The sequence below is a fragment of the Alosa pseudoharengus genome, unplaced genomic scaffold, assembly GCF_046254945.1.
Source record: "Alosa pseudoharengus isolate Yale_2024_CS ecotype anadromous, Long Island Sound unplaced genomic scaffold, YU_APseudo_1.1 YU_APseudo_1.1_scf_17, whole genome shotgun sequence".
Taxonomy (NCBI): domain Eukaryota; kingdom Metazoa; phylum Chordata; class Actinopteri; order Clupeiformes; family Clupeidae; genus Alosa; species Alosa pseudoharengus.
In genome coordinates, this window is record NW_027468640.1 from 25,815,832 (window position 1) to 25,836,923 (window position 21,092).

Here is a 21,092-nt window from a genome sequence, read left to right on the forward strand (position 1 = left end):
GCAATGTCAGTGACCACCGTGTGTGTGTGTGTGTGTGTGTGTGTGTGTGTGTGTGTGTGTGTGTGTGTGTGTGTGTGTGTGTGTTCTTGGGTGATAACGTTGAATATGACTTTAAACATCACCTCCATCTTTCTTTTAACCTACGCAAACATATGGATTTAGAAATGGGATAAAACATTGCTCCATAATGCCTTATCATGGTCCACAAGCTGGTTATACTCGAATGGTTGCGTGGGTTTATCGTCGTTTGAACGCAATATATTTAAGACTACATATGCCAAACAGAGGCACCAACCAAAAAAACTATAAACTGTTTCTTTGTCATGCTGTGTTCATTTGTGTAAAACCCAGAATGTTTTCCCCTTCCTGTTGATTCTTCACTGGTGCCAAGAGCATATAATGCTATCTGGCATGGTTGATTGGAAATTTGAACAGTTTTAACCGCTGTTCTCTATGTATATTTATGACAAAGGGAGAATGAAATATGCAAGGGGGAAGAGAAGAGAGACAAAAACAATATCCATTATACTTAAGTGTTAAATAAAGCAACTTTGGCAAGGAGTTATGGTATAATGACAGACAGAGGCAATATGACAAAAAAATAAAATAAAATAAAATGTGAAAAGCTTCAAAATCCAGTCATCATGGGCCAAGTGAATAGAGCGCTCAAGCAGTGGTTGGTATACGCTGGCAGTCTGCCGTTAAGAGGCAACCGTGGGACCAAAACCAGACACAAACCAAAGCAGTTGTGCTATCAGTGGTGGAAGTGAGAAAATTCTACATGGGGACAGACAAGATTTACAAATGAAGGGAACTTCTGTTTACCTCAAGGTTAAAGATTAAAAACATGCTGTACCACACAGCTACTTCTGCACATGTTGGTAAGGGAAATCCTTTCATGTGTTCACCTCATTTCATTGAAAAAATGGAAGAAAATGGCTGCTACATCAGTGAGAGACTAATTGACTGGCTGTGGATCACTTCATTTCAACCTGGGGTAGCTATGAGCACAAACCCCCCTTTTAAGATGAGGCCTGGAATCAGACTGATTTGAGGTCAGTAAGCACCAACCCATCTATTTCCACACCACACTCAGACGTGAACCCTGTCTTTACCACACCAGGGCAGCCCTCGTTGCTGTGCCATGGTGGCTAGTCCGCTGCCCAGACTCATAAAGTCAAGATCCCTGGGTTCCCATCATCCTCGCGGCTCGAAAAGCGACCCGGGGCCAAGTCACCGCTCGCTGCAAGCCAGCGGCTGTATTTCACTGCCTCTGACGTAAACAAGGCCCTGTCGGCTCTGCCGTTAAAGCTCTAAATATATATTTTTATTATTTCGTTATTTATACCAGAAAAAAAAAAGAAACAAGTTCCTTGTAGATATTGTGCAACACTGACCTTTTTCACGACGTATTCGTAAAAATGTTATTCTGTGTGTGTTACTGTACCACGCTCAATGTGCTTCCTATTAGGACTTCCCTTTGACCCGAGCCCTACCACGCAATGGGACTGCACACGGGGAGTCCGACTAATGACTGGAATTACGTACCTTAGCTTAGCGACAATTAACAAGAGACCGAATGACATTCAAACTGGCATGGGGCTCTTCATGTGGGCATGCTTTCCCCTCGTAAGCATCCCTTTAGAAGGTCGGAACCCACCCTCGGCTGGCTTCCCTGAGCGCCTTTTCAAAGTCACGCCAACCGGCGCGCCGGGAATTACCAACCGACATTCTGGAAGTTTTGTTGGCGTGGCAACAGCGACAACTGCCACGGATCGCAGAGGTTGAGAGGTCACAGTCTGGGTGTGACAGCACACTCTCACACATGCTTTCCTGTGTACTGTGGCCCACAGTTGCTTGTTATGAAAGGAAGGGACTTGGTAACAACACATTTCATTGGAGTGAGAATGTTGACAGTGTCTCAGACAACGTAACGAAGGCAACGAAAGCCTAAGTCAATAATGGCCAGGAGACCATTATTTACTGAACTTCCACCTGGGTGTCAGGGTTTAACCGGATTGGTTTTTGCCCAGGGGACTTTTCTAAATGGCCTTCAACAGACAATGTTCACATCAACATAGTGGCGAATGACACTGTTATGGCTGCTGATTGTATCGAAGTGTCATTTGTTTGATTGTACTATTGATCATTTCAGTGGGCAGCTTAAAATGAAAAAGCAACAAAAATAATTCTCCAGCTGTTGACTTCCAGGGGTATACACTAGGTAGCTTTTTAGGGGGGCTTGCTTGAATGCTGTTTAATTACCTGAGAAGCTGTCCTTATCCATGGCGATCAGATCTCTTGCCTGATACAGGTAACAGCGAAGGTGATAGCGAGCTCCACCTGGAACCAGACAGAAAGCAATTTTCAGTTTTAAAAGCCTTTGGGATCATCGCAAACTGAACAAAAAGGAAATTGTGCTTACTGTCAAAAAAGCAAGATATGGTCGGACGGTTGACACCAAAGGTTGTAGTAACAGACTTGTCATCGTTTCTATCTTCTGTCACGCTCCCCTTGAACGACAGAAAAATATAATACAATTAAAATCTCACACATACACATACAGACATACAATAGTTCAACTAGTACAACCTAGGTTTTCAGAGGACTGAATTTTGTTTGCACAGAGGGGTTTACATAACACTGAATGGTGAAAAGTGTTTGTGAGTCCATTAACAAACCACAAGTAATGATGGCAAAGTAATAATCAATTCAATCCTGAACACCCATCAATGGTTAATCGCTAAAGTGATGCTTACACTATTAGACACAAGTAGACTCATGGATACAGCGTGATATGCTATAGTCACAGGATTCATTAAAGAAACTAAGAATGGACACATTGCAAAACATGCACAAAGCCATGTTTGTGTTATTTCATCTTTTACGCATTTGATCTGTTTAGCCCCAACATTTTCTCACAATCAATATGAAATGCAACCATGTTGATCCACTTGATGATCTGAGAAGTGGAATAAAACGGATGTGTTTGTTCAACGGACATAAAAAAAGTTGTATCTTGGTCATTTTATGACCTTAGGTTGGCTTTTAAAAGACTGGATCTGATGTCTAAATATTCCAGTGGCCTGTAAACTGAGTACGTGCTAATGATGGGCCTACACATCGGAGACTTCAAGAGCAGCTCTGAACCTCAAAACCATTGGCAGGGCCTGAAACAGTGTCACCACTGAACATCACTGAAATACAAATCTGCAAAGGGGGGGAGGATGGAGCGAGAGGAGTTCCCCCTGAACATATCCCGCTGCCCAGGAGTTTTTTTATTTTTTATATATATACTATCTTGAGTCTGACCAGTGACGGCAGAACTTTGTTCCAAAGGCCCACACTCTCCCGTGCCAGGGGATCTAGCTGAAGCCAATCTACGAAAAAACAAAAACGGCACCACAACGGCTCTCTTCAGCCCACGGCCGGTCTCCGACCCAGCGGCGAGCTTGGGGCAGACGTGCCAATGACGACTTGGAACGAGTCTTGACAGTGCAGACCCACCGGACAAACAAGCACCAGAATTAGAGAGAAAATTGTATTACGGACCCGTTCAGTCTCACGCACGCACACACACACACACACGCCCACCACTTCTCCTTAAATAGAGTCCCGAGGCAGCCTTATATCACCCGGCTGATTCCACTCCCCTTGCCCAGTCCAAATCAGCACCTCCAGCCCATTAAGGCCGTCGCCCTCACACACCCATTCTGGACTACCCCTGTCTACCACTCCAAAACGCTGCCCAAACCCCACCTTTTTTTCTTTTCTCTCCAAAGAGCGCTTGACATAAGAGCCCTCCTCCATCCCTCCCTCCCTCCTTCCCTCCCTCTGTCACTCTCTCTCTCTCTCCCTCCATCCCTCCTCCTATACAGTGTTGATATTATGTGAGACTTTTTTTTTACATTGCATCACCCTTGGCCATTAACACCTTCCTATCTTCCTCATCTCTCATCATTCCTCCCATCCTCCCCCTCCTTACCTCTGATAACGACAACATCCAGCCTCCACCAACACCCCCCCCCTCCCTTCCTCATGCCCCCCCCCCCGTTCCCGCGCTTACCAGTGAGCCCTCGAGGGCAAAGATGGCCGCCGGCCCCGTCTTCTCCAGCGGCTCCATGCGGCGGCGCCAGCGGCGGCGGCGGAACGAGTCGGTCTTGCGCGGCTTTAGGTGGAACTTCCAGCCAAACAGAGACGCGTACTCCCAGCCCTCCAGGTCTGACTCATCTGGACGCTGCTGCAAAGGGAGGGTTGTGGGAACGTTAGCGAGGTGCGTCAGAGACATGAGTGAGAGAGAGAGAGAGAGAGAGAGAGAGAGAGAGAGAGAGAGAGAGAGAGAGAGAGAGAGAGAGACACACACACACACACACGGCTATCACGTTCAGGCAGCTGGATGAGCAGGCCCCGGCGCTGTTTAGGCAGCCGTGTTAACAGTTATTAGGAACTTCACATCGATTTGACTCCACATGGATCACAGGAGTTAGATGAACTCTAGTCTGCGCAAACATCTGGCTACTCTGAGGGTGACACATTTACAGTTTAACACTCTTTTCAGGCCCACTGACTGTTAATATTAGCCCTCCACATGGTCAACAATACAGACATCGCTGAGTTAAACAATCACTCAACAACTAAACAATGAATGACAAAATAGAGCTAACAACCTTTACTGCTAGAGTAAAATGTAGTGCAGTACTGTACTGCATAGAATTCCATACATATGAAGTCTGTATACTGTGTGTATAATGCTGTAAGGCACTGTATAGTAGTATAGCTTTTACGTCTAGGCAAGAGATCCAAAGAACCTGTCTACTGTGTTCAAATTCTGTGTGCAGAGAGCTCCATCTTGTGGACAATATGGCACACAATAGCTTCACTTTCACTTCTTACTCTCTCTCTCTCTCACACACACTCTCTCTCTCTCTCTTTCTCTCGACATGCGCACGCACACACACACACACACACACACACACACACACACACACACACACACACACACACACACACACACACACACACACAAACACTTTTATTCTCACACACTCTTTCTCTCCCTCTGACACACACACACTCTCACTCATTCTCTCTTTCTGAGACACACACACACACACACGCACACACTGGCATTCCCTTCCTCTCTGACTCATCCCACTGTGGGCTGTCTCTCAGCGCTGGGCTTGATTGCACATGGTAACAGTCAACCTAATCTTTGCTATACATCATCATCGCTACAGTTAACTTAAATGAGGCGCTATGGCCAGAGCATTTTTCTTCTCTCTCTCTCCCCTCTCTCTCTCTCTCTCTTTCCTCTTTCTCTCTCTCTCTCTCTCTCTTTCCTCTCTCTCTTTCTCTCTCTCTTTCTCTCTCTCTCTCTCTCTTTCCTCTCTCTCTCTCTCTCTCTCACTCACACATACACACGCACACACACACATACTCACTCAAACGCAGAGCGGAGAAACACAAGCACACACTCACACAAACACACACACCACATTATATATCACATGCAAACATACACATCCATGGCTCCATGCATATACACATGCTGTGCCTACACAAAGTAAATACAAGTTATATTTGTGGAAAGGCTAAATTTGGATGATATATGGGATCTTCGCCGAGACACCATAAAGCTCCTGGACTGCAGGCTTTGGGTTTGCGTTCAGATTAGCAGGAGATAGGATGATAAATTAGGTGTGTCTGTCTCCTCTGCCTCCTCCTGAAGCATTCTGGGACAAAACGAGCACCTCCAATCCTCCACTGAGGATCATCCCCATCCGCACATGCTCCGAGACCATCTCCAGAATTCCAGAGACAAACTCACGGCTTTTTTGAGTAATGGTGATCCTCACCAGCGATGCGACTGGCTCCCGTTAAAAGGCGCGAGTGAGCTTTGGGATTAGGGTCTCTGTGTCAAAAGCAGCGAAACCAAGAGTAATGCTCATCATAAACAGACACTATAACTCATGGGGTAGGCCAAGCAGTGTTGCATCAGTAGCAACCAGCAGAGCCACACAGCCAAATGACTTTCACACACAAACGAACAGAAATACACGAAAGCACAACTATAAACAGCTACATCAAAGCCTGTCTTATGAAGTCCACAAAAACACCCACCAAACACTACAAATCAATTGTAAGAGTAAGGAATGACACATATATAATGTATGGGTGGAGCTGTTAGATCTGGCAGATCTAGGCACACGCATCATCAAACACAGATCTAGGCAACACCTTTCTCAGGGCCTCCATCTTCTGCAGATCCCTCCTCCTCAGGCGGACCCAGCGCCTCCTGCGGTTGGTGTGGTACATCTTCTCCGCTGGGACCCAGGCCTTGGGCCGGCGGTCGGGGGGAATGGTGATGCCGTACTCCCAGCCTGCGAGAGAAACGCAAACGGACAGAAAAAAGGAGAGATGATGAGCGGAACGTTAGGAGAACGGTATAGTACCGTATGTAGGTAACAGCATTCCAGAACATTCCAGGAGGGTTCCATTATGTTTCCATGCCTTGGTCGTCCACAGCACGGTTCAGGTCCTCACTCCACTCCACATCCTCCCACACCCAACCTGGCGGACACTCGATCTCCTCTTTAGGAATGGCCTTCTCCCCATTCTGAGTAACAGTGGACACAATGCAAATATTATAACAACATTATAACAACGACAAAAAAATGATATTCTGCAGCAATATATTAAACATTTCAATTTGATATGCAAATACATAAATATTAGATGACTAAAATCAAGAAACTTGATTCTGTAATTTCATTTTCAAGATTAGCTTTATTGCAGGTGTGGTGGAGGAGTGGCAACGTCACCAACCAATCAGTCCACGAGGGTTTGATTCCCGCCACTGCAAGTCAGTATCGCTTTGGAAAAAAGCGTCGGCTAAATATCAAGTCAACTTTAACTTTTAATATTAGCTACATCCATGCTCATCTCCTGGAAATGAAACATCTGTCCATTTGATTGGTGAAAAGAATGCATTTGGAAATGAGCACCACTGCTCACTGACCACATCAGTGAATCCTTCTGGCATTCCAATCCACTGTCCCCCTGGCAACCGCATCTGGTTCTCAAAAACCTCTTCCACAAAACTCATGTGTCCTGCGTCAGTGTCATACAGCAACCTGATCAAAATGGACATATGTCAGAGCACATGGAGCTGAACCATACATCATGAATACATTTTGATACTCATGAAGCAGAAACAGTTACATACAAACCCTATCTCTCTCTCTCTCTCTCTCTCTCTCTCTTTCTCTCTCTCACACACCCACACACACACCCACAGACACATCCACCCACACACACACACACACATATGAATGCACACACACACAAATGCGCGCACACGCGCACAAGCGCACAAACACACACACACACAGACACACACACACACACACACACACACACACACACACACACAAATGCACACACACACGAATGCACGCGCACACAACCAAACACACACACACACACACACGAATGCTTGCGCGCGCACACACACACACACACACACACACACACACACACACACACTCACGTTTTCTCTGGGCTGATGAACCAGTCTCCACCCCAGTTCCAGCCTGGTGAGGGTTTGAAGGTCTCCTTTGGGAGCTTGACTCTGCCGGTCACGTCGCTGAACTTTGGGTAGGAGAGCCCCGTGGTGCACCAGTTCCCCACCAGCGCCAGCTTGGTCTGGTTCTCGTACTGCAGAGGGTCAGGAAGAGAACAGTTAGGCCAGATCAACACCAGAACTCAGCCACACTGTTTATTACTTTACATAGGAAATTGAGGAACATCCCCCAACCACGCACACATACACAAACACACACACACACACACACACACACACACACACACACACATACCAACATGCACAAACACACACATAGACACACACACACACACACACACACACATAGACACACACACACACACACACATAGACACACACACACACACACACACACACACACACACACACACACACACACACACACACACACACACACACACACACATACATGTGCACACACATGCACGCACGCACAAATGTAAACTATGCCATGCACTGTACTGTCCCATTGTGAGTGGGCGTCAATTGGAAGTGAAATTTTACAAACAATCTATGAGGGAATGAATGTACTTCTGTCCGCAAAGCATATGGTAAGAGATGTTTGAAGTGAACTGCTTAAGAACCAGGTAGTGTCAGGGGGACATTTGGAAAAGATGGAGATTCACAACACTTCCTCACCGTCTCGGCAAACACCGACAGTTTCCCTTCGGCGAACTGGTTGAAGTTTTTCACGTCTGCCGCCAAACCAAACCAAACCTTCACTCGAAGCTGCGCCGGGATCTTAGCACCGCCCTCCACGTCCTGTGGGTACTGACCACATGTAAGAGCAGAGAGCGTGTGCGGTTAAAAACCTGCCCGTAACAACTGAAGGGACAACAGAAGATGTAGGACGTGGTCACACGGGCATTATCGTTCCTGCCACCATGCCACAAGAGAGAAGACACTTATAACTTTCATCTTCACAGAGTGGGTGTCCAGTTTAGATTACAGAGGCAGGAAAGGGGATGATTTAATATATCCCATTCATTTTACACTTCAATCAAATTAAACATATCAAAATCAAAGGCAGAGATACACACGTTAAAACATATAGATAAATACACAAGTATGCAGTCCTTAGCCCCCCCCCCCCCTACCAAACACAAACACACACCTTTACAAACACTCCACCACGCACACTCTCAACAGACAATAAATTAGCCTAAAAATCGTCTTTGCATGCAATAACTGCAACTATGTGACCCTGAATGGTTCTGATGGAATGGCCAGTGAAAAACTCCATTAAAGGTTTGTCAGTACACCAACCCTAAGTACACACACTGTCTATTTTTTTGTCTATGAGGGAATCCTGAGTGAGTCATTTTCCGACAGGTTAGATTTTTAAAGTCAAGCCCCCAGAGTGTAGTACTGTAGCTGCCTGGCTGCTCTAGCTGTTGGCTGCAGCAACTCGAGCTAGGTAGCACCAATCATCCGCAACAATTGAAGGTTCTTAAATTCTATGTTGAATTCAATGAACCCAGATATTCTTTAGAACGTTCATTTCTCAACATTCCCGTCACACCGGTGTGATGGTACTCCTTTAAGGGTTAACTCACCTTCATGAGGATGGTCTGGAGCTGGCCACAGTGTTTCCCACAGTAGCCCTGGGAGAAGAGCACCTGGTGAGCAGGGATGCGGTGGTACGCCACCCGCCGGTCCCCCTGGAGCATCCAGATCACGATGTCTGGCAGGCTGTTTTGGGGCTGGCGGAAAGAATGACGGGCAAAAAAGAATAGAGACAAGGAAAAGCCAAGATTGGTGTGTGTGTGTGTGTGTGTGTGGTTAGAAGGGAGAAGAATCAAAGGTTAAGAACCAAGAGAATGTAGCTATGTATACTGATGGAAGACAATCAACAACAAACAACTGTTTATATACATATGACAAACAAGAAAACAGAAATTATTTTAGTGTTATTTTAGATATATTATACTGTAGACATGGTTTTATTTGAATTACTGTGTAGTTCAAGAGTACTACTGCAGTGCAGACTGCACTCAGCTGCATACAGTCCTTGAAGACAGCTTCCATGCTTTAGCACGGCCAACACAACAACATCTTTACAACATGGACTACACTTACCTCTTCTGCCAAGCTGCGCAATCTCAGGGCCCAGTCCTCAGCTAGGTCCAGTACCATGCTCACGTCCGTGGCCGCTCCGTGTTTGAGTGACAGCGCCGCCTCCACGATCTGCTGCAGGTTCACCTTGCGCAGGTTTCTCAGGGATCTGTCCAGTGCGGTCACACATGGCCAGTCATCGATCTCCGGCAGCTCCTCACTGCACAGAGGGAGGGGAGAGATCATTTTGCTATGACTGATCACAATAATTTGCATTTCACAATGATTGGTCACACTCCACTGGATCACCATGTTACTGTAAAGTGAAGACTGGCTGATTTTTTTGCCCACAAAAAAAATAATATCTACATTTTAGTTCACATAATTAACACAACACATCATGTGGTTAACAATACATTTCACACACACACCATTTCAAAAATGGCCATGATGAAATGTCATGCCTCCATATTTATTTTTAAAACTATTTTTGCTATATTCACCTGCAATCTGCAATGACATCGTCCAGGAGTTGGACCAGCTTTGCTTCCACATCCTCCAGATCATTTCCTGCTTTCAGCTCCAGCTGCACCTGCTGCAGGTTGGACTCCTGGAACAGCCAGAGGACGAGACACCATTACAGACAACTCAGGGTTATATTTTATTTGATTATATTCTTTGCTATATTTTATTTTCTAAGGAGGATCACTCTATGATCACCCAGGTGGGTGCTACACATTGGTGGGGGTTAGTGTGGTTTGCCCTTTATGTTAAAGCGCATTGGGTGCCTTCATAAAGCGCTACTGTATATAAATGTTATTACTATAAAGTAGTGAATTTGGGTATTGCACTAATAATAGTATCTAGCATATCTACATTTAAACATATTTCTAGCATAAGTGTCTCTTGTCTCACATTAAAGAAGAGTAATATAATTTAAATATAGTAAATATAATATCTTGACACAATACGACGTTAATAATTTGAAAATTTGGAGAAATAATGAGCTACAAGAAACATTGTATTTTTTTTTCTTTCTTTGTGGCGCCCCCAAACTGGCAGTGTGGATAGTGGGAAATAGTGTGTGTGTGTGTGTGTGTGTGTGATTGCGTGTGTGTGTGTGAGGGACCCACCACACGTTCAGCAGTACTAAGCAGCATGTTGAGAGCCTCAATGCGTGGGCTGATGTCCTCCCATTCTGAGGACAGGACCACCACAGGCTTCACGTTTCCCCACGGCAGATAGTAGTAATGACAACCTGCAATCACACCAAGCACTCAGTACCAAGTCACACCAAAAATCAGAAAATAAGCTACTTCACCGATTCAGTTGGAATACAAGACAAATTGCTAATGAGTAGCGTGGAATTTATGTACAAAACAATAATTCTACATCAACATTTAAAATAATTAAATTTCACATTTTAAATCAAATTCAACATTTTGGTAAATTCATTGGACAAACTTTTTTGAGTGACATTAAAAGCCCACCAGAGGGTGCTGTTTCTCACCGTCGAATACAGCCCTGCTGAACCCGGTGGTAGAGGCCAAAGGAAGGCATGTGTGGTCAAACTTGTTGCCGTAGTTACCAATGCTGACCTCGAACTGAATAGCGTCATCCACATCCTGCAGGAGAGTGGCGGAATAGAACGATGCGAAGAGGGAGTACTTCCTCTTCCGCATGAACTTCTAAAAAAAGTAAACAAACCAAAATGTTTCTCAGTGTGTTGTCTGTCACATCAAGCCTTCAACTAAAATTCTCTGTGACAGGCTCACTGCTTTTTGATCTTTGGCTAGGCCAATCCCAGCAGAGGTTATGATATGAGTTTGTGTTCAGAGGTGTAAATAAATGTCCTTCAGAAAGTAATATTTGCCCCAATCATATTTGCTCCGACCATTCACTAAACCAGCTGATTCTAGTTGGCACAACTCAGCCAGGTAGATGAGCTAATTAGGCTAGTGAAATCACCTGTAGAACCAATACATGATAGGACTTTTTACTTTCTGAAGCCGGACTTTCACATCTGTAGCTACATTTGTACGGAAATTAAAACTGATAAGCCAAATTATAGGAAAAGATTTCAACTCTTGATGCCTAAACTGTAGGATGTCTGATTTCACCTCCACCACCAGAAGATCATCAAAGGGGATGTCCTCCACCCGGTGCTCCCCCCGGTCCACCAGCTTGGTGCTGAGCTCCACTAGCACACGGCCACGGTACGCCACTCCTTCACCCTGCAATGACAGCACCATGCTCTCCCAGTCATGCATTAGATTGACAGCACCTCTCAGAATGGGTCATCTGGACTGAACCTGACCACACTCACACAGGATGGAGATCTGCGATCAGTTTATGAAGACAACAACAGACTGTCTAATGTGATTGTCCTCATCTTCATTTGAGAAATGCAATCAAAATCAACCAACATGCATTGAAAATAGAAACCAACTAAAGCCATTTATGGCTGACACCCAGTTTGCATGTATGAATTGATTGATTGATTGATTGATTGATTTAAAAATGATGTTAAGTGCAAAATCATACCTTGCCCAGGTTGAGGACCTCATTGGGGTCAGTGAGGACACTGAACTCACGAAGACTCCCGTACATGTTGACATAACAGGGTCCAAACGTTGGCAGGAAACCCACACTGTCGTCCACTATGATTTCAAAGGGCAAAAGTGTTACTTCTCCTGTGGTCCAGTAGATCCTAAACTCATTCTCAAAACAACTCTAACTTTCTGCTCACCTGGCAACAGAGCATCATGAATGAGCCATAAGGCCAAAACAGAACAATGGATTAATCAGGAACATTCCCAAGTGTGAATACTGGCCAAAATGATTGTGGATAAAGTCTGGCAATAGAACTTGTATATCTCAATATTCTAAACAACCTTGACAAATCCAGAGACAATTTTTTGGAGAACTAGCAGCCATCATTAAACAATTCAGACAGCAGCCCATAAACAAATCCCCAAAACAGAGGTCACATACTTCTCTCCAAGTGTATAGCAAACAAAACTTACAGATTGTATCAAGTATCAAGCTTGTCAAAGCAAAACACAGCCTATCAGTACAGGCTGGTTAAACAATCAAAAAGAGAGGAGGGAATGTAGGAGTGAAATAATAGACAAAAGAGAAAGAAATGTTGGACATACTGATGTGCGGGAGAGTCCTTGTAGACATATCATCTGAGAGCACATTGAAAGATGAAGGAGAGTTTAGAACTTAAGAGTGGAACTGTAAAGTCACGTAGAAAGCCAGAGCACTGGACAAAGCCAAGGTCAACGCATGACCCACTCAAACCATGGCAGTGTTTCTGTTTTCTAGACTAGATCGGTGTGAGGCTGCAAGCGTCCTCTCTTCAAACACCTCAAAGTCAAGCCCCATGCAGTATGGCAACAAGGTGTTAGAGAAAGGGATCAGACTCAGAGAGGTCATCTCCAGCAGTGTCAGTGACCAGTGTTTTCATTCCCTGTTGTCTTGCATTTCATCAAGTGAGTGATGTGCTATGATTAGGTCAGATATTTTTGTGAGAGAGAAGCCAACCCTCAAGGTTTGCATGATGAGGTTATCAGCTTTGCTGCATACACTAGGTGGATTTCATTGGTGCGGTCTGCAGTGCAGAAACAACGTCCCAACAAGCTCACCAAACCAAACCAAACCAAACCAAACTACTAAAACACTTCACACCCTTACACACACCATTACACACACATGCAGCTCTGGTAGTCATATCTCTCAGTGAAGGGCAGTGGGCGGCCACAGCACTATGTGATAAACCACCACCAGTGCACAAACTTGGATATAGTTTCACTGCAATCAACATCGAGCAAGTGTTATATATCACAGTCATCCAGAAAAAAGATCTTGTGTTTACCTTCTATCTCTCCTCCCGGGGCTGAGATCTTAGACATGCACAGGTTTAATGTTCCAATCACGTCGTTGTGACTAGCTCGATCCCTGAGGAGGACGAAAGACAATTGGGACTTCCTCTGGTCACACAAAACTTACAGATTGTATCAACTATTACTGTTTATCACTTGAAAATATCACACCACAACATGTCATTAACTGAATAAAGTCTAAATGTCAATCAACTCTTAATAAACATTTTATTCTTATCAAGTCTATAATGTACAGTGCCCAGTGTGAAAGTCAACAGTACTTGATATTAATATCAGTATTATAACATTTACCTAAATATATTGAAAGTATATGCATATGTAGTATATAGCAGTGGTTCTTAAACTAGGGGTCGCGACCCCAAATGGGGTCGCCAAAAACTTCCGTGGGGTCGCCAATTGTTTTCTGTATTCAGTCTGAAATTATTATTAGGTGAAACAAAGGAAAATAATATTGGCCTTTTCTGCCTTTTTCTTATTTACACGCAGTTAAGAGAAGAGAGAGAAATGTTTTCGTCTTTCAACGAGATCTGGTTCAGTCTATGGGCTACTGGTCCGCTGATAGAAACAATGTAACTATCTGCTCCCACTATGCAAACTCAACTTGTTCCCGCTATTTTAAGTAAAACAAAACAAAGGACATAGGTAACCTACTAGCCAAAATGAACTGGTGGCTGTTTAAAAAATTTAACAAAAGCTCGGAAGTGCCATCTACCAGTGCGTCTACTCCTCCGTGATCCTCAGATGGGACAAGTCTACAGGCCGGTAAGAATAAAAAAGAACAAACAGCGCGTCGGCTTTATCAGAAATATGCATTCACTTGCCAAGTTAAAGATAACCTCGACCACCCACAATGTGTGATTTGCGGCGATGTTCTGGCGAATGAGAGCTTAAAACCTGTCAAAATGAAACGACATCTCAAAATACAGATGTCGGCTCAGCACCGTGGAGGAAAATCTCTGTGTCGCCGTATGCAGCATTCCTCCTAGAATTAACTTGCTATGTTCACGGAAGCATGCCCACCCTTCCCATTGAAATTGTTAAAGATAGTAAACCAGAAAAGGGAAATAAAAAATACTGTTATTGTTATCGCCATAAATATAATTAATGTAACGTTGTAGGCCTAATGCTGCATGTGTATGTGTGTGTGCTTGCTTGTGTGTGTGCACGCGCTACGCACATAGCGCTCTGATCTGATATGGCGGCAGCCTACACTTGTTTAATCCTGATTGTTTGGTTTTCTCGGTTCTTGTTCATATGGAGTAAATAAAACAAATTACTTTGCTTTCTAGTTTTTGCTTGATTTAGTTGTAAACGTTTGAGGGGGGTATTTGAGTAAGGACTTAGAATGGGTTTGGGGAAAGTGGGGTCGCCAGACTTCGCCATACTTTTTGGTGGGGTCGCCAGACAAAACGTTTAAAAACCACTGGTATATAGCACATGAATATGCAATATATTACAAAATGACAACATCCACTTAACTTCAGCTATCAACTCACCAGTCTAAAACACGGATCCTCATCTTCTCACACATAGAAGGAAACTGGACATGAGCAGAGGTCAGGGGTCAGAGGGGAATGGTTAGAAAGATCAACTCCACTAATACTGATCGGCTGTAGAGGGGGGGAAAAAACTAAAGTGTGAAGTCTTACCCGAACAGGGAGAGTCAAGCTCTGATTCCACTGTGGATTGGCGTTCTTCTCCAGGATCTTACTGCAGATCTGATGGTATGGATGGTGAAGGGCTTTAGTATGAGAAACGTATGCTGATGTTCATCATACATGTGTTTTCATGGAGAGAATTGAAATTGAACAGTATAATGGTGTAGCAGTACCGTTTTCCCAGCAAAGTTGACCTCCACAAGAGGATCAACCAGGTTTTTCCTGTTAGAATCAAATCCTAGAATCTGTTTCATGCCATCCATGAAGGCATCATCCACTAGGGTTAGTAAAAAAAAGACAGAAATTTTTTTTTTATTTCCCTCACACTCTCAGACAAGACAAACCTATAGTTCTACATTGTTTTTTTTATCTATGGGAAAAGGTATTAATATCACAAAGTAATCACAGTTCTCTTAGGATATCAAGCCCTTCATTGGATAACACACACACACACACAAGATCATTAACACACACACATACACATGTACACACACACACACACACACACACACACACACACACGTACACATGTACACACACACACATACATATACACAGACACACACACGCACACATACACACACACACACACACACACACACACACACACACACACACACACACACACACACACACACACACACACACACACAGTGTACTCACTCTGCGGGAGATCTTCTGCTCTGAACACTCGGAGTGTGAAAATGGCTCCTCTAAGGGTGAGCCCCGCAGGGCGCAGCAGATTCCCCTCAATGTCCTCCTTCTCCTCAACACCCTCTTTTCTATCCATCTGATGGACACATGGACACACACACACACACACACACACACACACACACACACACACACCCACACACACACACACACACCCACACATATTGTACGTTTTAGCTGCAAGCATAATTTTAGTGACTGGTATTCAGCAGAGGCAACACAGACTCTCACCCCTGGGCCAACCCACTGTCAGGTTTAGATAGATAGATAGATAGATAGATAGATAGATAGATACTTTATTGATCCCCAAGGGGAAATTCAGGAATTTATAGTTTATACAGTTTATACAGGAATTAAGTGCCCATGAGGGTTTTGATATATAAGATATATAATGTAGCCTATACAATGTTGATATTCATACATATAAACATTTATTTGGTTCTTTAAAGTTTAACAACCATGACCTCTGTCACTTACTGGTGGTTCATCACCAGCAGCCAGCACAAACAGACTGACTTTCAGGTAACCCCTGGCACCTGCCGAGAGATCATCGGGGTCAGAGAGCAGCAGCCACTTCCTGAGAAATGCATGTCCTGGGCAGAGAGGGAAACAGTCAATAAAACATCAGAAAGGGCCGGTGGTTTGGAGTGACGAAGAGTGAAAAAAGTAAAGGTGCAGTACTCACTGTGTTCGTGATACACCATGCCCACATCCATCTACAGAAGAGAGCAGAAACATGTAGTAGCAGAAGCCATTAAAGGTACAGTCAGCAATTTTACGAGATTTCAAGATCATAACAATTTTGTCACATTAGCAATCATCTCCTCACGACCGCTAGCTGCCCACTCTGTGAGTGGACTGTAAAAAAAAAACGGTCTTTGTAGGCAGCCCGGGCTCTGAAAACTGGAAACAAACAAAGTAGCATGTCCCCCTAACAAAAACTAAACTTTGCATGGAGTTTCTCTGGGAATACTGAAAGTTGGGGTGAGATACCTCTGGCATGTTTTGTTTGGTTCTTGGTTCAAATAATGTATGCTGTTTTGGACAAAAGCTTCTGCTAATAAATTTAAATATAAACAGAAACAGAAACAAATGTAACTTCCTGCTAAATCATTGAATGCACCTTTAATACTAACTCAGGACAAGCTACATTCAATCACAATATCAAAACAACCACAATGTCAGCTCAAACTCAAGACAATGACATTACTAGCACAATATGGGTAAGACAGACAGATGTTGACGGTAGTGTAAGCCCGATTGAGAGAATTTACCTTGAATTCACCAATCACAGAATCTGTCCGCATAGACTTGGAGTCCAGAACCTATGGGAGACACCAGAGGTGTTCATTCAGGAAGTGTTTAAGCACAGGATTTTATGAGACGATAGATGACGATGATGTGCTGCGTTTAGACTTACTGTGATGAATATAGGTTCATCAAACAGGTCTGATGGTGTTTCATAGAAGTTCAAGAAGAACGTCTGGAAAACAGAGCTTTGGCATAAGAGCTTCTACTTTGCCTGATTAATTAAGATTGCACTATAATTGCATTACAATTGACTTCCTGTCCAACAAAAAGGGATAACAGCAGAGGTACCTGAAGTGGCTAAGCTTTTTGTGGGGATTAGGTTGGAGTTTGGAAGGTTGGAAAATTATTACATAATTATCATATATTATTTATATGTGGAATACATGGCATTTCCAAAGAATCAATGCACTAAAATACAGATATTTCAGTATATAAAAATTGATACACACATCAATAAAAAAAAAACATTTATTGTTCCTTTCACCTCATCGAAGAACGGGTTGTTGCCTTTCCGTATACGAGTCCTCTTTGTCTGTCCACCAACAGTGACCTTCACAACAGGTTTGATGTTGACACCTGGCAGCTGTCGACCCTCAATAATTCGTACCCGTACCTGAAACATAGAAAGAAGTAAATGATAATTCACTTGTCTTAAGTCAAATATATCTCAACTATAATAAGGCCTACCTGTAGCAAGCAACTGTCTGTAACTGTTATTGTAAGCCAATTATTGCAAGACTTTTAACAAGTCTTTATTGCAATTCATCATCATACTTGGTGAATAATTTCCAATTTATACAGGATTAATATTATTATAGTGCTGACGAAGGTTTTGATGTGGAAAATATACCACAGGATGATGTGTTTTACCATTCTAAATATTTACACTGACTGCATATAGTGTAAAGTGTGCAGTCATTCAGTACCTCTCAAGCGAGAGAGTATAGGTTTTCCACGGTAACAGGGTAAATAAGATTATAGTCACATGTCCATCATGAGCTATGAGTTTGAGGAGAGTTACAGCTGAAAAAAGGTCACTTTGTTGGGAATAGGCCTTTATATACTAATAATTACAATTACATCTGGAAAATTACACCTGAATTTGATACCCTCATACTATGGTTCTCTGAGAAGTTTACAGTAACTAGATACATTTCACGACTAGCTTGTAAACATTCATTTTAAAGCCTTAAAGGTGCAATCAGCGATCGTACGGGATAACACATTTTTATCACCTTCAGTATGACCCGCTAGCTGCCCATTCTGTGAGTACACTGTAAAATAAAAACGGTCTCTGTAGGCAGCCCAGGCTCTAAAAGCTGGAAACAAAGTGGGGGCAGCCTGTACCCTAAACAAAAACAAAACCCTGTGTGGAGATTCTCTGGGAAAACTTAAGGGAGGGGTGAGCTACTTCTCTGGTGTGTTTCGTTTGGTCATTGGGTAAAATATAACGTACATTGTTTTGGACAAAAGCAATTGCTAATGAATTTAAATATTAACATAAACATAAACAAAACACAACTTCCTGCGCAGTTGCTGAATGCACCTTTAACTGTACAGTATATCAACTTAATCTACAAAACAAACATACTCTCTCTCTCTCTCTCTCTCTCTCACTCACACACACACACACACACACACACACACACACACACACACACACCTGCAGGTCCTGGGGTTTATTTGGTAGGGGTGCTTTGCTCGTGCTGTGGCGCTTCTTCTTCTTCAGACTGGGGTTGAAGTTTGGGGGGGCTTTTTTGGGCGGGGCGGTGGGCACTCCTGGCTCCTGGGGCCCCGGGGTGCCTGGCATGGGCTCCGGCTCCTCCACCGTCTCCATCATCAGCATGCTCTCCGTGTCATCCTCGCCCATGGTGTCCAACGAGAAGACTGCCCACACGCACGCACGCACACGCACATGCACGCGCACACACACACACACACACACACACACACACACACACACACACACACACACACACACACACACACACACACACACACACACACACACACACACACACACACACACACACGCCAGGACAACAATGGCAAATTCACTCACATGCTATTATTCCTCACAATGTGCTCACTTGGGTTGGGTTGTGTTGAGAGTCCTTGTTTTGTTACATTTTGCATCATGCTAAGAATCTCTTTGCCTAGCTGTGTTCATGCACAGTTAGTTATTCTCGAATAGCTCACCCAATTACGTAACCTAATTTAGATTTTAACTATTTAGGGCTGAGTCCAGTCAGGAGACTGCTCCACTATGGTGTGTAGGTGTGTGTGTGTGTGTACTGTGCACATAAATATCTGTATGTAAGTGTGTACATGTGTGTGAATTGTGCACTGGTATTCATGAGGTAGCACACACAGCTGCTGCAGTATTGGCCTCTTTCACTCTTTACTCAAGAGCTATAACTATACACCATTATAACAACCCAGTGTTTGTGTATATATGTGTGTGTGTGTGTGTGTGTGTGTGTGTGTGTGTGTGTGTGTGTGTGTGTGTGTGTGTGTGTGTGTGTGTGTGTGTCTGTGTGTATATGTATGCGTGTGTGTGTGTACATGTGTATATGTGTGTGTGTCTGTGTATATGTATGTGTGTGTGTGTACATGTGTACGTGTGTGTGTGTGTAAATGTGTATGTGTGTGTGTTTTGTGTGTGTGTGTGTACATGTGTGTGTGTAAGTGTTTTGTGCGTGTGTGTGTGTGTGTGTGTGTGTGTATGTACTGTATGTGTGTGTGTGTGTACATGTGTACGTGTGTGTGTGTGTGTGTTTACCTGTCACAGTGTCCAGTTCTACGGGCGTGTGCACGGCCTCTGGTTGGGGAGGAGGCTGAAAGATCGGGGCCATTCCAGGAGGAGGAATGTAGGAGACCTGCAGGGTCACTGTAGCCTGGAAAAAAACAAATAGGAAATAACAGTCATCAACATCATTACACTTCACCCACCCAGTCACAGACAGCACTGAATCAGAACCATTCTTATTTCAATGCGTACTTTTGACCATCCCAGTCTTAGTAAATGTAAATCAGGTTTCTAGGCCAAGTTTACTTGCGTATTTATCCCATCTGTGAATTAATGAACACACAGAGAACACACAGTCAAGTGAAGCACACACTAACCCGGAGCAGTGAGCTACAGCGGCACTCTCGGAGCAGTGAGGGGTTAGGTGCCTTGCTCAAGGGCACTTCCCACTGGTCAGGGATCGAACCGTCAACCCTTTGGTTCCAAGCCCAAAGCCCTAGCCAGTAGGCCAAGACTGCCCCATACTCATACATACTCATATTCAAGCTAACCTAATCATAGTGCAGGCTGAATTATGTCTATCAAATGACTGAGTAATGCTCTGTGCTGGTGCATTATGCTGAGCTAAGTCTGTGGCACTAGAGAACAGAGCTTATGAGCTTATCCTCGTGATCCTGGGGCCCTGTGTATTGACACGGCCCGTAAGCATGGGTATGCTTTGTTTCACAGGCCCTGATGGTCACTAAAACATATACCCATGGAAGGGTTCCCTGGGCAGTTTCTGTGGTTATTCATTGCATCAATCAAAACCTCTCCAACCTCTTCTGTGGAGTTTCTGAATTATATTTTTCTTTTTTCATTCTTTTATTTGGCTGACGGTTTTATCCAAAACGACTTACACAAGTCATATAATAGCAGGGCCAGTCTCCCTGGAGCTACTATGAGTTAAGTGCCTTGCTCAAGGGCACAACGATGGCAACCAGGAATTGAGCCCACAACTTTTCAGGCTACTGCATGCTAACCAACAGAAGCTGTAGTCAATATAATACTGATGTCGATCTCAGGTACTTGCA

The 21,092-nt window shown here is 43.9% G+C and overlaps 1 protein-coding gene across 1 annotated transcript in view; it reads right to left on the reverse strand.

The window, feature by feature from the left end:
• dysf (dysferlin, limb girdle muscular dystrophy 2B (autosomal recessive)) overlaps positions 1–21,092 on the reverse strand; it is a 75,327-nt gene that overhangs the window by 40,222 nt on the left and 14,013 nt on the right. The window contains exons 5-32 of the mRNA XM_076289084.1: positions 20,053–20,167; positions 18,934–19,157; positions 17,755–17,883; positions 17,380–17,442; positions 17,234–17,284; positions 16,645–16,675; positions 16,437–16,552; positions 15,909–16,035; positions 15,419–15,522; positions 15,237–15,305; positions 15,084–15,127; positions 13,560–13,642; positions 12,838–12,870; positions 12,224–12,339; positions 11,800–11,913; positions 11,190–11,367; positions 10,813–10,937; positions 10,183–10,289; positions 9,704–9,899; positions 9,181–9,327; positions 8,264–8,395; positions 7,550–7,716; positions 7,019–7,133; positions 6,511–6,616; positions 6,238–6,380; positions 4,067–4,240; positions 2,426–2,513; positions 2,266–2,343 (exon numbers count right to left, since the gene is read on the reverse strand). Of these exons, the coding sequence (XP_076145199.1) occupies positions 2,266–2,343; positions 2,426–2,513; positions 4,067–4,240; positions 6,238–6,380; positions 6,511–6,616; positions 7,019–7,133; positions 7,550–7,716; positions 8,264–8,395; positions 9,181–9,327; positions 9,704–9,899; positions 10,183–10,289; positions 10,813–10,937; positions 11,190–11,367; positions 11,800–11,913; positions 12,224–12,339; positions 12,838–12,870; positions 13,560–13,642; positions 15,084–15,127; positions 15,237–15,305; positions 15,419–15,522; positions 15,909–16,035; positions 16,437–16,552; positions 16,645–16,675; positions 17,234–17,284; positions 17,380–17,442; positions 17,755–17,883; positions 18,934–19,157; positions 20,053–20,167 (3,175 nt within the window). The remainder of the gene's footprint in view (positions 1–2,265; positions 2,344–2,425; positions 2,514–4,066; positions 4,241–6,237; positions 6,381–6,510; positions 6,617–7,018; positions 7,134–7,549; positions 7,717–8,263; positions 8,396–9,180; positions 9,328–9,703; positions 9,900–10,182; positions 10,290–10,812; positions 10,938–11,189; positions 11,368–11,799; positions 11,914–12,223; positions 12,340–12,837; positions 12,871–13,559; positions 13,643–15,083; positions 15,128–15,236; positions 15,306–15,418; positions 15,523–15,908; positions 16,036–16,436; positions 16,553–16,644; positions 16,676–17,233; positions 17,285–17,379; positions 17,443–17,754; positions 17,884–18,933; positions 19,158–20,052; positions 20,168–21,092) is intronic.